The sequence below is a fragment of the Artemia franciscana genome, chromosome 1, assembly GCF_032884065.1.
Source record: "Artemia franciscana chromosome 1, ASM3288406v1, whole genome shotgun sequence".
In the NCBI taxonomy this organism is placed as follows: Eukaryota; Metazoa; Arthropoda; class Branchiopoda; order Anostraca; family Artemiidae; genus Artemia; species Artemia franciscana.
In genome coordinates, this window is record NC_088863.1 from 65,241,717 (window position 1) to 65,265,086 (window position 23,370).

Here is a 23,370-nt window from a genome sequence, read left to right on the forward strand (position 1 = left end):
CGCAACGAGGTAAACAACTTCGTCAATACAATCAATCACTCTATACCTTCCAATTCCAAAGAATCGGACAGTCGGAGAAACTCCATCCGGCCAGTCGAGTGAATTATTCCCAAGTGCTATTTTCGGACCACAGTTAAGACAACCCACTTTTAACCGTTAAATAGTTTACCATTTAGAGAAAATGAAAGCAGATTGACCATTATATGTTTGTAGATATTTGACCGTTAACTGACCTGCTATAGTCCGGCTTGTAGCTTAATAAACCTCAAAATGATCTTTCTGGAAGCAGTGATATTTTGGTCGCTTCATGTGGCACCGAATACCGATTTTTTTTTTCTTTTATTCTTATACACTTTACAAAATAGCTAAAAGTAAAAACATGCAAAAGTACAAATAATTAAGATAAGCTAGCAGTGGAGATCCAGGCAAAATTTTCAAATACTTGAAAAACTACGTAAAGCAACATTAGGAAGAGCCAATTAGTAATGCTTTAACGTGCTTACAATTCACTAGAGAGGAATATTAAAGCAGTAATAAAGGTACCCAGAGAGAAGAAGAGAATAAAACACTTCTTTCTCCCGGTTGGCTCTAAAAGAAACAATTTAAAATTCAAAAGAATATTACTCCTCATGGCAAGGACTTTTTTTTAAGCTAATGACCATTCCATAAAAAACATTTACAATCACCTTAGACATAAAGTAAACCATTGCTCAATTTTAAAGCTGTAAATCAGCACACGGTTACAGAAAAATCACAGGAATTTCCAAGATAGACACTTATTGTTGCTAAATGGTGGAATTCTGTCGAAATGCAGATAAAAAAAGCTGAACTTGTAGGCACTTCGAAAATTATTAATTTTTAATACCGTTAGGCTAATACACAACATAGGTTTGATAAACATAGAGACAGTTTCGCAAAGTTAATAAAAGACAATAATATTCTTAATATAGTCAAAGTATTAATAAGGAAAACCATTTGCATACATAGGATAGTGACAAAAGGGAGAAGGATAAAAATAGAGGAAGAGATAAGAGAGAGGACTGAGAAAAGGATTAGAGTGATGAAAATAAGTAGTTAACTTATATTGATGCACTGCACGATTAAATTTTGAAAATTTTAGATTAATAAGGAAAACCATATAGAGACAAAAGGGAGAAGGATAAAAACAGAGGAAGATATAAGACAGAGGGCTGGGAGGATGGTTAGCGATGAAAATAAGTAGGTAACTTATACTGACGCACTGCACGATTAAATTTTGAGATACCCTGATTAAATGGAATGCAAATCTTTCCTTGTGGTAAATATAACTTTTGATAGCTAAAATAAAGATAGAAACAATGAATATATCAAAATATACAAAACGGATTAATATATTTAAGAGATTCACTTTGGGGTTTTAAGAGATTCACGGATTATAAGAAACAAAAGAAAGATATGCTAGTGGATAGTAATCAAAAAGATATCGAAGATTGTGTATATACGACAGAAAAAAAAGGTGGCTTCGTAGGGAATTGGATTATGCAGAATAGTTAGGAGTAAAAGGATCATGGATGATAGTATTCATCACACTGACACTGATTTAGCAACCGCAAAAAAATTATTTCAACAATACAGATAATGCTCTTTATTAAACACAGTTATGTTAAAATGTTAGTATATATTATTAAACTTGAAATTTAATAGACTAAATATTTATAGCCCTCTGACTAAGCTGGTGTTTTCTTTTTATTTCACAAAGGAATTGAAAGGTCCCTAGCTTTAAAGTTAAATTATGTTAAAAATTGTCACTTTCGGGTAAGTTTATAAGTAAAGGAGTACATTGAAAAAAAAAATGCTTGAATTAAAATAAAAATCGCACCAATGCTTCTGCGTAAAATTGATACAAAATTATGTGATAAAAGTTGGTTTTCCCTAACCATTAGGGATCGCAAGGGACAATATTCTTACAATCATAGAATTTCAGATAACAATTTACAAGAAAGGATTTAATTCTTAAAGAAGAAAGTCCATTTTTCCAATAAATATCCAGGTATTCGTACATTTTACCACAATACCGCGGTTCCACTTGACTACTTCTCCCTTCAGTTCATGACAGTGCGCCAATATACCTGGTCCCGAAAAAAATAATTACACCAGTAGACTTATTACACCAAATACTTTTCCCTTTAAATTAATGTCAAATTGTTTGTTTACAACAGGAATTCCAAGGTTTGTGCCACAGTCAGCACACAGGAAACTCACTTACTGTCAATGTCAACTCATATAAGCAGGGAAAGGAGGTCCCAGACCCAAAACCAAGCAAATCTCATTTGGTGCTTTTTGGATTCAGATATTATTTTTCTTTCGGTGCACTCTTTTCAGATGTTCTGAATATTCCGCTGTCCTAGGTACAAGCAAGAAAACGCAGAGTATAAGTAAATATTAAATATGAAAGCTGCAGTAAAAAAGTAAACTAAGCTGCGGTAATTTTAAGTCTTTCTGTCACATTCTGTTTTGTTTTTTTTTGCGCACGAAAACAGTTAGAAAACAAAAAAAAGTTAATAAAACAAATCAGATTTTAAAATTCTCCTACTCCCATTAAAGGTAGGATTTTGGGGAACATAGCACCGACTAAGTAATAACAGCAGCAATTATGGTAAAGAAAAGAAAATACAGCACAGACACTTCATAAATTAAAAATCATCACACTTGTCACTTCAAAAGCTTAAATAGCCTAGACGAGTCCCTCACCATTGAGTATTTTCACTGATATTATACAGCATTAGAAGCAGCAGTTTCAACTTTCTTGGCAAGTTCAGACACAACTTCTCTATAAACAAGGGGCTCCAAATTTCGTCCCAAATTGTAAAGAATCCACCAGTCACCAAGATCTGTTTTGCGGGATAGGACGTCGATTACCTATTAAAAACAAAATATTGAATTAAAAATGTTTGGTGAATGTCTGAGTCATACAATATTTACGGTTCCTGTACAACTGAGTTCTCGTTCAACTAACCCATTGTGCAAGCCCTCGTGCAAATAATCCCAATTTATCACAATCTCCCTCTAGCTGAAACCCTTTTTAACTTAATCATCCTTCATCTCAACTCCCATGAAACTGAACCCATTTAACTGAACCCTAGTGCAATACAACCCCCTTGCCACTCAACCATCAAGAGATTCAACCGTCATGCAACTCAACCCCATTAACCCACTCCTATTCAACAATAAACTCAGTTCAACAAAATGACTCGAAAATGGAATTCCACCCGTTTTGTCGGAACAAATAGCAGTCGACTTTGGTGTTACCAAAACGACATTATAAAAAAGGCATAAGCATGAGTACTAGCTTTCAAGTGACCTTAAGTAGCTCTCTAAGATGTTTTAGTGCCATATTAGTACTGGAAAAATAAAAAATATAAAAAGGGAGATTTTTCTGCGTTTCTGGCCCTTTTTAAAATTCCTAAGAAATTGCTTCCACAATAAACTGCTACTAAAAGACAAATCTAGCTAATTGCTATCAATTCTGAATCAACTTAACGGTAAATTTTTCTCTCGGGAAAAGCTTTTTTTTATTTTACGTGTTTTTAAGTTGCCGCCTTATATGGGTCGTGTTCTTCTTTGTGCTATGCTGCAGCTATTGATCCAGTCATGAGATTAAAGTGTGGTTGAGCCCTAGGTATTACAGGTTTTGCTAATTTCTAATTTCCACCGTGAATTAGCATGAGAGGGTTGACTCTTGTTCAGCATTGTCGAGTGATAGCCATGAGAGGAAAATTTTCAAGTAAGTCAACCCGTAGTCAACCTACGTGTGTTCCCCAGCGAGAACCTCCAACAGGTACGACTCTAGTTCGGCATTTGTGAAGGGACACACATGCAAGGAAAGGTGTAGCATAAATGGCAGACAGTAACAACGGCAATCAAAGGGATAAAATTAACCCTTGACTGGGCTGCCCACTTAATTCAACAATCTGTCTTGGCTTTTTTCTACAATTTGGTGTTGGTCGCCCCCAACACCAAGATGGTGGGGGCGCTTCGTGCCCCCCCCCAAGCCCCCATGCGCGCGTAAGTCGTTACGCGCCATTGTAGTTGTGTCCCGTGTCCCACCTGTGAATATATATATATATATATATATATATATATATATATATATATATATATATATATATATATATATATATATATATATATATATATATATATATATATATATATATATATACTATGCGAATATATACAACATTCTTGGCTGTTCCAATCTGTGCATATAAATAGATTGTCAGGTTTACTGACTCTTGAACATGCAACATATAACAGTCCATGGGAAAAACAATCTGTATTCAGATCTATACCTCATTATTCTAATGATTGCCCTTGAGCTTTGTTGATGGTGATTGCTAATCGAACATTCCCTGTGTCCCCGTCGTCATTTATATATCCCCCTGTGCCCCCGGCGTCCCCGTTGTTGTTGTTTCCCTGTGTCCCGGTGTCCTAGTCTGTAATTTCTCTGTCCCACCTTATACCCCGTCCCTGCATATACCACTTACCCCTACCTCATTTTTCAGAATTACCCCCCCCCCCAACTACCCCAAAGAGAGCGGATCCGTTCCGGTTATGTCAAGCATGTGTCTAGGACTTGTGCTTATTTTTCCCACCAAGTTTCATCCCGATCCCTCCACTCTAAGTGTTTTCCAAGATTTTAGGTTTCCCCCTCCCAACTCCCACCCCCAATATCACCAGATCCGGTCGAGATTTAAAATAACAGCTCTGAGACACGATATCCTTCAAAATATCAAATTTCATTGAAATCTGATCAACCGTTCTTAAGTTAAAAATACTTCAATTTTTCTATTTTTTCCCAAATAACGCCCCCCTCCCAGATAGTCAAATCGAGAAAACGACTATTTTTAATTTAATCTGGTCCGGTCCCAAATACGCCTGCGAAATTTCATCGTCCAAGCTTACCTGGAAGTGCCTAAAGTAGCAAAACCGGGACCGACAGACAGACCGACAGAATTTGCGATTGCTATATGTCACTTGCTTAATACCAAGTGCCATAAAACCCTAAAACTTATGTTTAAAATACCCATCTTTAATAAAACCCTTCCCAGTCTATTCACAAATGGGAAGAAAGTTCTGCAAAAATCACCCACTGAAAGAAAATCTGTTCAAATACAAAGCTGATTCGTTAAAGAAACATGGTGTTTATTTCCATCTCAAAACTACAATTAATCGCGAAAATAATTCTTAGGAATTTCGAAAAGAGCTTAATATCAGGACGTTTCAGCTTTTTATTTCTATCTTTTTCTTCAGCACTAACTAGTTACTGAAATATTGCAGGGATTTTGAAATTAGCGGCCGGTCTATGGTCTTGGAATTAGAGTTTTATTTCCCTCATCTCATTTAAGGTGTGCATTAACCGGTTTTGATGCTACACTGCATACTTCAGTCGAAAGTTTCAAATAAAAGACGATTGGTTCACTGTCCAAAGTTGCCCATAATCGCAACTGCTGCAATCTTCCTTACAAGTTTTTTTTTTTTTTTACAGTGGAAACTTTTAATCCCGTAAAACTTTGAATTCTTCCCCATACCTCTATAACTCTCTTCAAATATTAATTACTATCGTGTATTCCTAGACTAAAGACTACATCCTATTAAATTTAAGTCCTATCAGAGAAAAAGCTATGTATTAATTTGGAGTAAAGGACAAAATTCAAACACATTCCTTCCTCCTTATTCACATATCTAAAATAAGCTAATTATAAAATTTGACCAGCAACCGAAGAGACAAGCCAATTTTGAGCTTCTAATCATCACTAGCACTAACTTATTCTTAGGCCTTATGTGTAAATAGGGGTTGAGTCAAACGGTAGTTGAGTTAAAAATTCAGTTGCATGGGGTTCTGTTTAACGGGGGTTGAATTACGAGTACCCCTACATTTCCACTTTTCAGCAGAAACAGAATTAAGCTCAAATAAAATGACAACAATGTACATCTAAGGTCAATTAACCATGATTCCACCCTTTGTATTGTCTGCTTGAATAGAACTCAAATAATACGGTGTAAAAGTAAGGGACACAGCTCATCTATAAGCCTTTGTGTTTCATATCAACAGCATAGCACACACATAGCCTGTGAAGAGAAAATAACTTACAGTTTTATAACCTTCAGCATTAAATTCAACACTAAATAGGACCAATATGAGGAGTAAACTCCAGACCACAGGAGCTATACTAAAATGTATTTACTATATAGCGGAAAACTTGAAAAAAAAAACACACACAAAAAAAAACAATTACTCAGCACATCCAAATATTAGTCTGTGCTTATCTTCGTACTGATTATACAGGGGTCATTTCCGAATCGGAGTTCAAAAATATTTGGAAATAACTTTTTTTTAGTTTGAAGTAATTTCACATAGCCCATCTCGGTAATAGACAGAAATATTCCTTGTCGATTCTAGGAGCAAACATGATCGAGGCCTCGAAGAGCCAGAATAAACAACTTTTAAAGAGCGCTTTATGGCTGACTGCATGTTATCAGTCATCAAAAACCATGAGCGGCTCGGAATACAACACTTCTGTTTTAATCAAAACAGTCTCAGTCCTTTAGGCCCGAATTTAGTCAGGCGGAGCGCCTCAGAATTTGTTTCCTTATCTGTTCAATTCCCTCACTGAAGTTGCCAAAAAGAAATTGAATCTCTATGACTGAAGAACAAAAAAGATTGAATATAGATATATAGAGAAATATACAGTACATATAACCATCTGCAAACATAGATACATATACTATATGTATAAATGTATATATATATCTATACATATACTAAGTGTACTACTGGCTGGGGTATGGCACTCATCTGACATTTGAAATTGGTGACTAGTAAGTAGCCACGTCCCCCGTGATAGGAGGACTCAGCACTGTGTTAAAACTAATCGTGCTGTATAGGGCGGTCCGAACCTCTTCGGGTGGGTGGATCCTACTCCAGTGGGTAGTAGACCCTAGGCCTAGGGTCGGTTGGGCTAGCGACCCTCCACCTGAAAACAGTTACTACGTAAAGTGATAAATCAGCCTCGTATGAGAACTATATTCAAATACCAACACCACAGCGCATCAACGGACATGCTGACGACGTCTGAAAGACCAACGGATTTAATCGTTATTGACCAAATGGGTATGTTTTAACCCTGAACGCAGCTGTAGCACCTTTTATCCAGAGAACTACGTAAAAAAAAGTTAGCTATTGCAGGGCTGACCGAGGCCCACCTTATCCACAGTGGTGAAGAATGAATAGGCGATAACCACTCACTGTTCTCAGCTGGTGGTAGCACAAGAAGGAACGGTGTTGGCTTTATGTTCAACAGCCTAGCAAGAAACTGCCTGTTGTCCCACGAGGCTATTTTGGACAGACTTATGAAAGCACGGTTCCAGCCAAAAACATGGCAAAATGACGGTTCTAGTGTGTTAAGCTCCGAAAAATGGTCCCGATGATGACACTAAAACAGAATTTTATGCTGAGCTCTCCAGAACACTTGCAAGTCCCCTCACGACATCAGTGTTCTGACCGGGGATTTAATCGCAACAATAAGAGACGACACAGGCGTATGGAGAGGTACCACAGGACGCATAACTACCGATCCCTTTAATGACAATGGTCTGCAACAACTCGAGCTTTGCAAATCTCATAACCTTGTTGTTACAAACACGTACTACCAGCGCAAAGCCATCCACCAATATAAATGGTACAGCAACGACGGCCAAACGAAAAAATGATCGACTGTATTATCATCTCCAAACGCTGAAGGTCGTCGCTGATAAATTAAGGAACGTACAGATTAGCCAGCTTGGAAATGCCGACCACAGGCTTCTCTGCGCTGAAGTTCAGCCTCGCCTGAAAGCCCAGCGGCCAGAAACAAGGCCAACAATTATTGATGTCTTGAAACTGAAGGAGTTAGACGCCGAGCAAAAGCACACCATCGAGGTATCGAACCGATTCGAGCTACTTTACACACTCACGAATAATGAAGATACCTGGAAATACTAAAAGACTCAAACGCAGAAAGCCGCGGAAGTATTCCTAGGGAAAAAGAGGAACCCCAAGAAACCTTGGATTTCAGAAGAAACTTCGCATGTGATAGAGCTGAGACAGAAGGACTAGATGGTGACATGGCGTCCTAAAGGAGGATAACTGGCATCCACAACAAGCTCATCCACCGAGACCGAGAGATGTTCGTCCAAAAAAAGCCGAGGAGATCTTGTAAGCGGGAAGGAAGAAAGACATAGGCAGTCTGCTCAACCATCTTCGAGATCTCACAAAAAGAAACATTCCTACAGTAGGACCCGTCGTATAAAGAGACAAGAGTCTTCTTTCGGGCGAAAACACAAGTCTCGACAGCTGGAAGGAACATTTCTCCTCACATCTGAATAGAACTACTCTCCCTGTAGTAGCCGACGAAAAACTCCATCAGTCTCCTAGCCCAGAAATTGAAGTCGGCGATCTCCCCAGAGATCCATTTAATATCTCAGAAATAAGAAGCGCGATAAATAGGCTGAAGAACAATGAGACCTTTGGTGTGCGCGGCATAAATTCAGAGTTGCTGAAATATGTAGCCCGACCTTGCTCATTCTTCTGCAGGCCTTCTTTTCTGTTGTGTGAGAAACAAAGGTCATTCCAGACAAGCGAAGAGAAATCCTCATCCCGTTATGGAAGAAAAAGGAAGATGAAGTGACTGGGCTAATTACCGGGGAATTACTCTTCTCTCAGCACCTGGAAAACTCTTCTCAATGGTGCCTCTTGATCGTTACAGAAACACTATCGGCCGAATCTGACAACCACAACAAGCCGGATTTGTCAGAACGATCAACCATAGAGCAAACATTCAAAGCTCGTCAAGTAGTTGAGAAAACCAGAGATTCGACGGGAGGCATTTATTGCCTTTGTCGAATTCCGAGCTGCTTCCAATTCAATCGAATGGGATGCCCTGTGGAGCATTTTGAAGTTCATTGGTGTGCCAGACAAGTACTGTAGACTCTTCGAAGCACTCCATCACGTAAAAGAGAAATGCGTCCAAGTCAACAACAAACAAAGCCCGTTCTTCCGCATTTATACAGAGGTTTGGCAAGATTTTACCGTTGCGCCCGAACTGTTTGACGTCATCATAGACCATGTCAAAGCGAAAATGACCTAAAAACTTGACATTGGACATAAATTTGGCGATCGCATTCACTAGCACGCTGACTTTGCCGACGACCTGACACTCATGGCAGAATCCATGGACAACTGGTGGAAGCTTTTCACATCATACAAGACGAAGCTGCGAAAGTAAGGGCAACTGGGATAAAACTTAGATTAAGGTCGTTGATCCAGCATCGCCAACCCTCCTGTGGCTCAGGACCAAACAACTATTGCCGACGTGGTTCAGCAGTTCACGTGCTTGTCCTCTGTCATTACTACAGACGGCTCGCTTCTCCCTGAAATACAAGCTAGAATAGCCAAGGCATCTGCTGCCATGGGGAGGTTAAATTGTCACCTATGGGTAGAAAACAAATATTAGTCGAAACACGAAGTTGCGAATCTCCAACGCCATAGTCGGGCCTGTAATTCGTTATGGAAGGGAAACCTGGTTGGCCATAGCTTTCAAGACTTCGTTAGCAACGAGAAGTTACAATAGATAAAACAGCAGACACTGTTTTCTATCCAAATTGCAGAACGCACTCTATGATGGTACGATCATCTCCTTAGAATATCATCACACCTACCTACGAAAGTCATGCTGGACGTAGACCCCACAGAAGTCGACTGGAAACGACCCCGTGTAAAACCGAAAGTTAGATGGTCCGGTAGTCTATGAAAATACTGAAAGTCGGCAAACATCGATGACCACAATGCACCAGCGTTAGCCGCTAATCGCACCAGTTGGAGGAAGCTGACATCACTTTCTAAACTGAGCCAAGCCCGGCAGGAGACATGTGTCAAGTAAGTCAATATGTTCTGCATAATGGTCTCTAAAACATCTAACACTTTCAACTTTTCTGAGGACATATAGAGTTATTTTCACTAATAACCAATTCAATGACCATCGTATGAAAGTATCCCAACAGAACATTGACAATAAAAGCGAAAACAAGCGCACCCTTCTTGCATTCAAAATGAGATGCCTATGCCGGATAGCCCAGATGACATACAATGAAAACGTCACAAATAAAGAAGTTTGTAGACAACTAAAATTAATAAAGACGATCCTAAACACAGTTGGAAGACAACAACTAGGCTGGTTTGGACACATCAAGAGAATAGACCCTATTCAACTGCCCAAGATCTTGCCCAAAGGGACTGTTGAAGGATGTCGACAACAGGGAAGACCTCGTAAAAGGTGGATTGACAAAATATTACACAACTATCCAAAACTGCACCTGACCAAACAGCATATCAAGCACTGGTCCATGAAATTTCGAAAGGAGTGGCCCCAAAACATCCCATGAGGATGGATGGGACTTCAGTAAGGTAAGTAAGGATTTCCTTCCATAAAACGTGTTCCTAACAGGCTCAACCTTTCTTTCATTGTAGTCATAGGAAGTGGGATCCTGCCATTTTTTTTTTTACACATGCATGTGAATAATATAAATGTTGAATCAAAAAAAAAAACTATCCTTTGACAATTACCCTCGAAAACTCCTGGCATAGCTTGCTGACCATTGTTTAAAAACTAAACTTAATTACCCTGGCTTCCAGGATCTCAATCCTGTTTCAAACTTTTCTTCCAACTCTTCAAAGGATTGTTCAACTGCAAAAAAGCACACTTTTCATTGGACGTTATCTTTAACAGTTTCAATACACTCATCATCATTACTAATTATACTAAACATATAAGTGATGTTATCCACATGATCAATTTCCTTATTGCCTAACATCGCCTCTTCATTTACTTTAATGGCTAGTTTCAGACATGAAGTCTTCTAAACATTATGTTTTAGACCTATTCCTGCACCCAAAGCTCTCAAAACTTCTAAAAATCAATTTGCCTTACTATCATCTTAACCTTGGACACTCGACTCGTTCAGCATATTAAAATTTCAGGAATACTACCATGCAATATTTAAGGAAATATTTTTTCAATGTAGGTTCGAAACTGAAGCATATGATATAAGCAGCATGTAAGCATATACAAAACAAAATGTTGTATGCAAGTATTGGGAGCTTAAAACCACCAAAAATTGCTTGTCATTGTTGAGGCATCTGCAGCTACCGTTGATACTCACTAAGAAGTAGTATGATATAATTTGCCTTTCTCTTAGAAATAGGAAACTAAATGCAGTCACTATAAAATAAGTCCACCGAATTTTTTTGTGACATCTGTGGTCAGGAATTATAGGGAAACTTCTTAAATCTTTTACTTCTGTTGTAAAAATCAACTGCAAAAGTCTTTTTGTACACCTCTTTTGTTTTTGGTTTTACAGCTGTTCAAAGTTTTGATTTGGTTGTTGGTGTCTCAACAAAAAAACTTGAAACTTCTTTCTTCAAAATTACGTATACGTTCTATTATTTAAAAACTACTTATAATGAAAACAGATTGTCTTTAAGTACTATGTGAAATGATTTACTAATTTGTCTTCAAGACATTATGTATAGTTAAAGAATGAAATTTTCCCATTGCAAAGCAGACATGGGTGGGGAGAGGAGGGAAGGATTCTAAAACTCTATAGTTTAGCAATTTTTGGCCTTTCTTTTTTCTACCTTATACCCAATATTTCTGAAAAAATCTAGTTATTCTTCCTAGCATTATATCTGTAAGTTTCGCCATCTATCTTACACCCAAAATTAATTTTAAAGATAGAAAGTATGCCAAAAATTATCAAAAAATAAGCAGCCAAGGGTACTGTCAGTCTTTCCTATGATAGTACTTAACTATATATTGTTTAATTATTACTTATCATCCAATACTGTTTTTTCCATATAGTGTATCCATAATGAGCCAGTAAATAGTGGATACAGACCCCCACTCTACCTTACTTCTGTATCATTAGTTTTAAAGCATCATCTTTAAGTTTTGAAGCAATTCAGAAATAATAAATACTCGTTTCACTAAGCCTCTCTCCCCATCTAAAAAAAAGTATCCAACTAAATTCCTGGATTCTGAATCTATAATTTGTATCCAATTCCCAGCCCCGAATCTAATCAACTATTTTTGCCTTTATTAAATTATATGCTGTTTTTAATAGAATATTCCCTACACTAAAAATTCGTTTCTTATTAAAAAGCAGAGAACTAAAAATAATGATCCAGAACAACTTACCTCCCCAGGAATATATCTTGCTCTAGCACGAAGCATCTTGGGTCTCGTCCTTGGCCAAACCAACAAAGCTGCCCGGTAGATAACTAGACCAGTTAGCAAAAACCACAGAATTATAAACCAAAACCATAAAAATATGTATGTCTTCTCATTGATAATATTCTGAGGAAGAACACAAAGGGCATCATGACGGGTGATGGTTCCTGAACTTCCATATTTATGAAACGTGCATTTGGTCACACGAGGAAACACGTATATCATCGGATCAGATCGACTTTCTTGGTCCTCATCTGCATAACTTGTCACCTAAAGTTATACAAATACTGTGAAGAAAAAATAATCAAACAAATTAAGGTCAGTTATTTTTTCTTAAAATTTCTAAATGACTAAAAAAAACTGAAGTTTGAACGTGTTTTAATTAAAATAAGGATGAACATCCTAAGTATTGACCCATTTCTCTTTTTTTATCAAAACAAAAAAACTGGAACAGATAAACTAAAATAATTTGTTATACCAGGACAATTGTAAAGTTTCTGAATACTCGCTATTCTTGATTTCGCTATAAACTTGATTTTCTACACTGTATTCAGAGTATTAGACAACTTTTTTCATGTGAGGGGGAGGGGGAATCTTTTTCACGAGACAGAGACAAATTTCGAGGTGAAGGGATCAACCCCATAACCACTGCGATGCGCCCTTGACTGAACTGACCAGTTCCATAAAATATTTATTTGAATTTCACCTGGAATCAAATCAATGCTGCTGCACAAAATTCGGTTATTTTCCTTTCCGTTAAAATCCTTATTCAGATAGGACAAGTGGTTCCTTTTCCCAAAATAACATTTTCAACAAAATAACCATCACAAAAACCAGAGCTAAGAGCTCATATGGCACTTGTGACGAGGCAAGAAGAGCTAAGAGCCAAGAGATCATATGGTATGAGCTCTACCAAAATTCTATGAATCAATAGATTGATTTAAAAGGAAAATAAGAGGCTTAATGCCGGTCAGGATTTAAAATAAGAGCTTTGAGTCACGATGTCCTTCTAAATATCAAAATTCATTAAGATCCGATCACCCACTTGTAAGTTATAAATACCTTATTTTTTCTAATTTTTCCTCTCCCTTTAGCCCCCCAGATGGTCGAATCTGGGAAAACGACTTTATCAAGTCAATTTATGCAGGTCCCTGACACGCCTACCGATTTTCATCGTCCTAGCACGTCCAAAAGCACCTGACTCACCAAATCACTGAACCCCTGACCCCAACTCCCCCAAAGAGAGCGAATTCAGTATGGTTCCGTCAATTACGTATCAAGGACATTTGCTTATTCTATCCACCAGGTTTCATCCCAATTCCTCCACTCCAAGTGTTTTCCAAGATTTCCCCCTCCAACTACCCCAATGTCAAAGATCTGGTCGGGATTTGAAATAAGAGCTCTGATACATGAATTCCTTCTAAATTTAAATTTCATTAAGATCCGATCACCTATTTGTAAGATAAAAATACCCCAGTTTTCACGTTTTCCAAGAATTCCGGTTTCCCCCTCCAACTCCCCCCAATGTCAAAGGATCTGGTCGGAATTTAAAATCAGATCTTTAAAGCACAAGATACTTCTAAATATCAAATTTCATTAAGATCTGGTCACCCTTTTGTAAGTTACAAATACCTCAATTTTCAAAATTACCCACCCACCCCCCAACTCCACCAAAGAGAGCAGATCCAGTCTGGTAATGCAAGTCACCTATCTTAGACAGGTTTTTATTCTTCCAATTCAGTTTCATCCTTAAGTATTTTCTAAGATTACCGGTTCCCCCCGACTGCCCCCCCCCCAATTACGCTGAATCCGGTTGATATTTAAAATAAGAGATCTGAGTTACGAGGTTCTTCTAAATATGAAGTTTCATGAAGATCCGATCACTCTTTCGTAAGTTAAAAATACATATTTTTTTCTAATTTTTCAGAATTACCCCCCCCCCCCTCCCCAATAGAGCGGATCCGTTCAAATTATGTAAATCATGTATCTAAGACTTCTTGTTATTTTTCCCACCAAGTTTTATCCCGATCCCTCCAATCTAAGCGTTTTCCATCATTTTAGGTTCCCCCACCCCAAACTCCCCCCAATGTCACCAGATCCGGTCGGGATTTAAACTTAGAGCTTTGAGACACGGTATCCTTCTAAATATCAAATTTCATTAAGATCCGATCACCCGTTCGTAAGTTAAAAATACCTCATTTTTTCTAATTTTTCAGATTTAACCCCCCCCCCAATAGAGAGGATCTGTTCCAATTATGTAAATCACGTATCTAAGACTTCTTGTTATTTTTCCCACCAAGTTTCATCCCGATACCCTCCAATCTAAGCGTTTTCCATCATTTTAGGTTCCCGCACCCCAAACTCACTCTAATGTCACCAGATCCGGTCGGGATTTAAAATAAGAGCTTTGAGACACAATATCCTTCTAAATATCAAATTTCATTGAGATCCGATCACCCGTTCGTAAGTTGAAAATACCTCATTTTTTTCTAGTTTTTCAGATTTAACACCCCCCTCCCCCCCTCCACTACCCCAGAGAGAGTGGATCCGTTCCGGTTATGTCAATCATGTATCTAGGACTTTTGCTTAATTTTCCAACCAAGTTTCATCCCGATCCCTCCACTTTAAGTGTTTTCCAAGTTTTAGGTTTGCCCATCCCAACTCCCCCCAATGTCACCAGATCCGGTCGGGATTTAAAATAAGAGATCTGAGACACAATATTCTTCTAAATATCAAATTTCATTGAGACCCGATCACCCGTTCGTAAGTTAAAAATACCTTATTTTTTCTAATTTTCAGAATTACCCCCCCCGCCAACTACCCCAAAGAGAGCGGATCCGTTCCGGTTATGTCAATCATGTATCTAGGACTTGTGCTTATTTTTCCCACTAAGTTTCATCCCGATCCCTCCACTCTAAGTGCTTTCCAAGATTTAAGGTTTCCCCCTCCCAACTCCCCCTCAATGTCACCAGATCCAGTCAGGATTTAAAATACCAGCTCTGAAACACGATATCCTTCCAAACATCAAATTTCATTAAGATCTGATCAACCGTTCGTAAGTTAAAAATACTTCAATTTTTCTATATTTTCGAATTAACCTGCCCCCCACTCCCGCCCCCCCCAGACGGTCAAATCGGGAAAACGACTATTTCTAATTTAATATGGTCCGGTCCCTGATACGCCTGCCAAATTCATCGTCCTAGCTTACCTGGAAGTGCCTAAAATAGCAAAACCGGGACCGACAGACCGACAGAATTTTGCGATTGCTATATGTCACTTGGTTAATACCAAGTGCCATAAAAACCTTAAACAACGATCACTTAACAATCAAAATGCATTTGGTGGAGTCTTAATACTTTAAACACGAATTGAGTAGATTCTTATTTTTAATAACACTAGTTTCTTTTTTCTTAAAAAAAAAAACGAATAAAGGAACAGAAACAGGGCAATTATTTTTAGCCTGACATTTTTGTTATTCCCAAAAAAACATCAAGGAAAACATGAGAAAACCTATTTGTTTTAACGTTCGCTCTCTGAGTCTTTTACTTTTTCTGTTATTTTCTTTTTCTATTGTCTACCTTAAGACAAAAACGGACCATTCTAATTAATCCAAGCAATTTCGCTATGTTCTCTTACATGTTGTTCTAAAAAGAATATAAGGTGTGAATTTGTATAGTAGTTGGTACTATTCTCAAGACGAGTTCTAGTTTAATATTGCAAAGGAAGTTAATCTTTTTTTTCATGACTTTTGGTACTTGAGATCGCTCAGTGCAACCCACTAAGAGACATTCTTAGGTTAACACAAATTTCAATGCAAGCAAGATGTTTTGTTTTAACTAAACTGCCAGTAGCACTCTAGCCGAATGGGGGAGGGGGTTGAGAAGTGAGGATACTACCCTTCTTTGTGATAGCACTACATTTGACTCAATTGTTCACTGTAAATTCTCTTTGTTTTAGGTTTCATGTCTTAAACCTACGTCGTTTTAAACTTTCTCATCATTTTCACTATCTATTGAATTTTCACTCTACGCTGAAGAATCTTATTTTTCCAATCGGATTATAGAAAGACATTTTTTAAACCAAAACAGAAATCAGTTTACAATGGTCAACATACGTGTTTCTCTAGTTATCCATAACTCACCAGTAAGATAAGTTTCTTTTAAGATCAGGGAAAGGTGAAAAGTATCCCACTTCAATAAACATACAAAAAACAATATAATCGAAGAATTTCGTGTAAAGTCTAGCCAAGACCGTATCCAAGAGGGGTGGGGGGGGGGGGTAACCAATTTTGACCTTTCCCCCGAATTTTGGTCCGACTATCAAAAAATGCATTTAAAGAAATTTTTGATACGTTTCAACGTATGTTTTTTTGTAAATCATCCCCCAGCAAAACTCATGGATGCTCCCTTGGGTCTGACCATATGCATGTTACCTATAAAAATAAAAATTACAGACGGTTGTGCTACTGTTGTTAAATGCTATTTAAACAATTAAAGGGAATAATAAACTTACATAAACCCCATAGGAGAAGAACTGACCTCCAAGGAATCTATTCATCACATACATTTGAACCATAACATTGACCCACGCTAAAGTTTCACAGATGAAATATCGAAGGGCGTAACTCGTGTGTTGCTATAAAAAGTAAGACAATATTATTATAAAACAACAGAACCTGCTAAGTCAACCCAAATTTAATAATAACTACAATATAATTTAATAATAACTACAAATAACTAAACTATCGCAAAATGTGTGTTCCAAAAGGACAGGTGGAATACAGCTAAAAGGTAGAATATAATACCAAAGAAGCAAAACAAAGTAGAGGAATGAAGAAAGTAGGCTAATGCCAACAGAGTCTAAGCTTCAAGTGGATTTAGCTTTAGCCTGATGATGAATTTTATGTTTCCAAAAACTACCAGACTTCTAAATTCGCTTTAGATTCGAATGAATTTTGATAAATAAAAATTTGTAATCAAACAAAGAACCCTATTAAAGGTTACGAGACTGGGAAATTTTCGAAAAAGGTGAAAAATAGGTCCAAATAGGCAAGTGATCTTGATGAAATTACACCCTTAGATTCCAAGAACCTCGAAAAAATTAAGAAACAAAATGTATTGTTCTCAATAACTGTTCTTGCCCTCGTCCAAGATTGAATCCCCTGTAATTATTGTAATCTTTAAAATAGTAATTTTTACACTTTTTTTCTTTTTCTCTGACTTTTTTTCTGCGCAAGTGACTCTCACGTATTTCCCTTATTTGAAAGGTCAATGAGCCTTGTCAAGGGATTATTATAGTGCAGGTCTAGTTTATTATTGTATATGAATTTCATTAGAAAAGGGTTTGAACGGCCCACAAGGAATTTGCAAGGTACCCGTGTCTAATAGCCACCATACTCAAGAATTGAAGTTAGGTTAATCATCATGAAATATACCAAAATATGACGAAAATCTAGTAGTTTGAAAACAAAATTATGGAAACTACAAAAAAGGAATTAGGGAAGGGGGCCGCCTAGATCGCATTATATTTAATACGACCTAACCCAACCAAAACACCAACTAAATATTTCATTAAAATTTAGCTACAATGTAGTTAAAATATTAGGAAAAAAAGAGAGGGAGAAGAAATGGGTTGTTCAGTTTTACCTGCTCTTGTTGTGAAGAAGATACTCTTAATACACAAATTATGAAGTTAAAAAAAAGGATCTAAAATCTTCTTCAAGTGCACGTTTCACTAAAAATAAGAATGAGCAATTTTTTATGCTTCATCTTCATGTCTTACTACTTCTTTACTGATGAACTACTGATTTTAATTCTAATTAAGGGGCAGTTTATTCTCTAATAAGTAGAAAAAGAAGATGAGAAATGAGCAAAGTTACGAGAGTAGGAGATTATGGGGAGTCTTTAACTTTAAAAAAATTAGAAGAATGATACCTGGTACACTCTCCTTGTGCCTTACGGCTCTATATCTTATTCTAAAGGTTTTGACCTTACCATGCAGCGCAAAGACCGGCAAGTTAGAACCCTGTGGAGAGGGGGAGGGGGGAGGTAAATGCTTCAAAAGATTCTTCACAGATACTTTCAAATATATTCAAGAGTTCCAACATTAGAGCTGCCCTTTCATTACCCAAGTTAAAAAAAAATGAATAAATTACTGTATACACCGAAAAAAGTAGTCTAATTTCAATAATATTCAGTTGAACAATATAAGAAAGTTGAATAAAAAAAAACAAGATACAAGGTGTTTTTGTTGACCTATATTTGATTTTGACATTGGGTACACAAAAACAAATCGTAAGTAAAGAGTTTCATTTTGATTGAATTTAATTAGAAGATAATATGGACAAGTAATAGTACGCCTGTACATGCAACAGACTTCTTGTATTGTTGTTTTAATATTTATCCTTCCGTTTTTTTTTTGTTTTTTTTTTGTTTGTTTTTTTGTCCCACTTGGATTATTTTAAATTGAAGTTTTTCTTTTTTTGTATAGCGTCTGTTGTGTTTTCTTTAAATGTTTTGTATAAGCTAGTTATTTCTTTCTTCTTTTTTTTACATTGATAAAGGCTTCGAGATGTGAAGCCAAAATATTTGGACTTTATCATTATTTTTGTATTACAAGTTATTTTTTTTCGATTATTGTTCACTGCTTCTAATTCGAATGAAAATAGGAAATCAATGTATTCTAAGAAGTTATTTAAATATCCAGCCAATATCCCTCTCAGAGAAGATTAGTATACCAATTGACTCATGAATAGACACTACTGTCGAAGAAAATAGTCGCTATTATGGCAAATTAATGGTCGCAATCGTGAGTTTATCTGTTGACGACATCCATTATGTATATGTAACGAAAATATCCAAAGATTTGATTTTATTGTTTAAACTGTCAAATAAAAGATTTTATCCCAATTGAATTTTTATTTGTACATCATGGAAAGCCAGTCTGGTCTAATTTAAAATATTCAATAACTTTCTATTAAAGATATTTTTATGTTTCCTTCTATTTTTATATCTTTTCTAGATCACATAGGCTATGTCGATCCAACAAATCGAGCATTTTTGCAATAAACGATTCTATCCACCGTGTTATGCATAAAAATACCCACTAAAAAGAGAAATAATAATTCAGGCAATAAAAACAACAAAGAAATATATTATTCAAAGAAATATTTGGCACAACTAGGGAGATGAGTGATAATTACCACAACAGCACCAATTATATTTGGGGAATTTTTATTGGAGAATTGAAAGATACTGTACTTTTGCCTTGTAGCCACCACACTCAACTTCTGTTGAGAAGTGAAATTTGGTTATTACTAATGAAATATAAACAAAATTTGATAAAAATATAGTACTTTATGATCGAAATAACGAAAATTCCAACAAAGAATTATGGAAGGGAGGCCACCGAGACCTCATTATATAAATAAATAGCATAAAATAACCAAACCAAAATACAAACTAAATATACAATTAAAATATGGCTACAATATAGTTTCCCACCAAGTCAAGGCTAATATTGTCTGGCAAATTTTAAAAAAAAATACTAAGAACAAACCATTGAACTGTTTGTATATGTTCTAAGCAATTGTATGCTCCAATAAATATGTGGAATTCAATGCAAAATGTCTTTTTTTTACATAATATCTTAATTTAAATAGAAAGAAGCATAAGGAGCCATGTGCCCCTCTAAGTCCCCAATGGAACCAGTCATTGTAGCAAATAGCCTAGTATAGCCTGATTTGAAAGAGCATTAAAAGACAAATTGGATCAGTAAAAAAAAGCAAGCCCATTCGAAAATATTTTTCTGTAAAATGGCTTAAACCAAGTCAAAAGCATTCAAGCCCCCCTCCCCCTCTATTGGACCAGGCAAGTCGTACACTATCTTAATTAATTAACGAAAAATTTAGTTCTTTGATTCAAATAGAACTATATACTATTTGGTCAGGAGATCGCAAAAAAAACCTCATATAGCCTACTTATGTAGAAGGAGGTGTTTACAGCACACCTAGACTTTAAAACAAAAAGGCTCTTTATCAGGCGAGGAGGGTGATGAAAAAAATATGCCTGATTATTGTTTTGTTGAGAAAATTCAACAAAACTTTCCTTCAGTCTTGTGTTTGCTCACAAGCTTGTCTTGTTGTTCATTTCTAGGTAAAATTCTAGTTCAGTGACTTCTTGCTACCTCAGAAGGGGGTTAGGTTAGAAAGATGAAACTTTCAGGGATGGACTTCCAACTTTCAAAGCTTACATGCAAAAAGTTTAGGTTCTGGACACATTCTTGGAACTTTTGTCCAGGTAACCCAACATCTTCCCATAAAGTGGGGGTTCTAGACCTGGGCAGCTGTCCCCCTTAATTTTGATGACATTAAACTTATTCTATTTTACATCTTTACACTCATTTGATATACGCCTACCGTTGTTCTTCAGATGATGAGGCCTAAAATTACCACTGTTTCCAAGGTGGCAAAAAGACCCTTAAGTAGAATTCTACTGGAAGGCTTAGGCCTTAGAATTTTGAATAAAAGGCTTACCTTAACATGGCCAAGAAGATAATCTATCAGTACTCTTTTCTTTTCTTCCTTTTCTTCTTCAGTCTTCAGACCAGAGTTCATGCCCATGACGAGGGTAGCCATCAAATTCCCCTCCCAACTTTTCCAAAGCCATTTTGGAATATAGCAAAACAGTGCTTGGAAGAACAACACAAAACAAACCCATTGATAATATGCATGGTATTTCCTTTCACCATTTTCATTCCCCAGGCCTGGGTGAGCCACCTCTCCCCCTATTTTCCTATTGAATGAATCCGGCATAGTGAATGTGCTTGAAATCCAACAGTAAGTGTTTATTACGTTGATAGGAACATCGCCATCATTCATACATGTAATTGGTGTCCCAATATACTGCACAGCAGTTGTCATTAACGATGCAGCAATTAGTATAGCAGTTGTAAACATATACGACAGCCTAAATATACCACTTTCATATTTGATTTCTTGCTTTTTAAAGTAAATTCGTAGCCCTGCTAATAAATTGTACATTTTACGTATAAAACGATCACTATTAGACAAAACTCGAATTCAGACTGTGTGTAAGCGGGTCAGGGTAGCTTGTCACTCAAGTTGCCTGCGGGTTAGCGGGCTGACCAATCAAAAGCGATACCGCCAATGGCATTTGAATAACATAAAAAGACATTCAGCATGAAACTGATCTTTCTTGATTTGAATTTGAATAATGATTAGTTACAAACATAAGTCTTCTGATGGGGTACAGGCGTACAAAGCAAAGATGAGACTGAAAAATGAAAAAAAAAATTCCGGTGCAGTTTATACAATTTATCTGGAGTAATTGTTCAGATAAAGCAACATAATATTTCCCTAATTTTGTCGTTTGGAACAACCAGCCCTTAAGTGATAACACCAAACCGAAAAAACAAAATGCGATTAATAACAGAAAAGGTTATAAGCCTAGAATTGGGGCTATAGGAAGGGAACATGTTTACAAAACAATTTTTACATCATAATGTGAAAAACTTGTGGTTTGCATATTTTGGAGGCACTTCCACTATACTATACTCCCAACCCTATAGTGCAAATATATACCCTAAATTGAATATTTCCCGTGTGTTTTTCCATTTTTCTATGGCACTTGGTATTAACCAAGTGACACATAGATATCGCAAATTCTGTCAGGCGTATATCGGCAGGCGTATCAGGGACCGAACCAGATTAAATTAGAAATAGTCGTTTTTCCGATTTGACCATCTGGGGGGGGGGCGTTAATTCTGAAAAATTATAACAAATGAGGTATTTTTAACTTACGAACGGGTGATTGGATCTCAATGAAATTTAATGTTTAGAAGGATATAGTGTCTCGAAGCTCTTATTTTAAATCCCGACCGGATCTGGTGACATTGGGGGGGGGATTGGGAGGGGGAAACCCAAAACTTGGAAAACACTTAGAGTGGAGGGATTGGGATGAAACTTGGTGGGAAAAATAAGCACAAGTCCTAAATACATGATTGACATAACCGGAACGGATCTGCTCTCTTTGTGGTAGTTGGGGGGGGGGGTTAATTCTGAAAAATTACAAAAAACGAGGCATTTTTAACTTACGAACGCGGGATCGGATCTCAATGAAATTTGATATTTAGAATGATATCGTGTCTCAAAGCTTTTATTTTAAATCCCGACTGGATCTGGTGACATTGGGGGGAGTTTGAGGGGGGAACCCAAAATCATGAAAAACGCTTAGATTGGAGGGATCGGGATGAAACTTGGTAGGACAAATAAGCAGAAGTCTTATATACGTGATTTACATAATTGGAACGGATCCGCTCTATTGGGGGGGGGGGGGTAATTTTGAAAAATTAGAAAAAATGACGTATTTTTAACTTACGAAGGAGTGATCGGATTTTAATGAAACTTCCTTTTAGGAAGTACCTTGTAACTCAGATCTCTTATTTTAAATCTCAACCGGATCCAGCGTTATTGGGGGGGGGCAGTTGGGGGGTGATATACTTAAAGCGGTGAGATCAGGATGAAATTGGATGGGAAGAATAAAAACCTGTCTAAGATATGTGACTGACATTACCAGACTGGATCTGCTCTTTTTGGCAGAGTTGGTGGGGGGTAATTTTGAAAATTGAGGTATTTGTAATTTACGAAAGGGTGATCAGATCTTAATGAAATTTGATATTTAGAAGGATTTTGTGCTTTAAAGCTCTAATTTTAAATTCCGACCAGAATCTGTGACATTGGGGGAGTTGGAGAGTGAAACCGGAATTCTTGGAGAACTTGAAAATTGGGGTATTTTTATCTTACGAAAAGGTGATCGGATCTTAATGAAATATAATTTTTAACAGGAATTCATGTCTCAGAGCTCTTATTTCAAATTCCGACCAGATCTTTTGACATTGGGGGGAGTTGGAGGGGGAAACCTTTGAAAACACTTGCAGTGGAGGAATCGGGATGAAGCTTTGTGGATAGAATAAGCAAATGTCCTTGATACGTGATTGACGGAACCGTACTGGCTTTGCTCTGTTTGGGGGAGTTGGGGGAGGGGTT

The 23,370-nt window shown here is 37.0% G+C and overlaps 1 protein-coding gene across 1 annotated transcript; it reads right to left on the bottom strand.

Moving 5' to 3' along the window:
• Positions 1 to 322: 322 nt before the first annotated feature.
• LOC136032946 (innexin inx1-like) lies at positions 323 to 21,402 on the bottom strand. Its single transcript, XM_065713426.1, has 4 exons — positions 20,839 to 21,402; positions 16,818 to 16,940; positions 12,273 to 12,575; positions 323 to 2,898 (listed from the first exon to the last, which is right to left on the bottom strand). Exons 1-4 carry the CDS (start codon positions 21,343 to 21,345, stop codon positions 2,752 to 2,754), a joined length of 1,080 nt encoding a protein of 359 aa, XP_065569498.1. The 5' UTR covers positions 21,346 to 21,402; the 3' UTR covers positions 323 to 2,751.
• Between the last annotated feature and the right edge of the window lie 1,968 nt (positions 21,403 to 23,370).

Bases quoted from the DNA above. Each gene is read 5' to 3' on its own strand.
- LOC136032946 (XM_065713426.1), bottom strand. From the start codon at position 21,345: ATGTACAATTTATTAGCAGGGCTACGAATTTACTTTAAAAAGCAAGAA. The intron at 16,941-20,838 runs GTAAGCCTTTTA...TACTTTTTATAG, and splicing joins ATCTTCTTGGCCATGTTAAG to CAACACACGAGTTACGCCCT. The intron at 12,576-16,817 runs GTAAGTTTATTA...GTATAACTTTAG, and splicing joins TCTTCTCCTATGGGGTTTAT to GTGACAAGTTATGCAGATGA.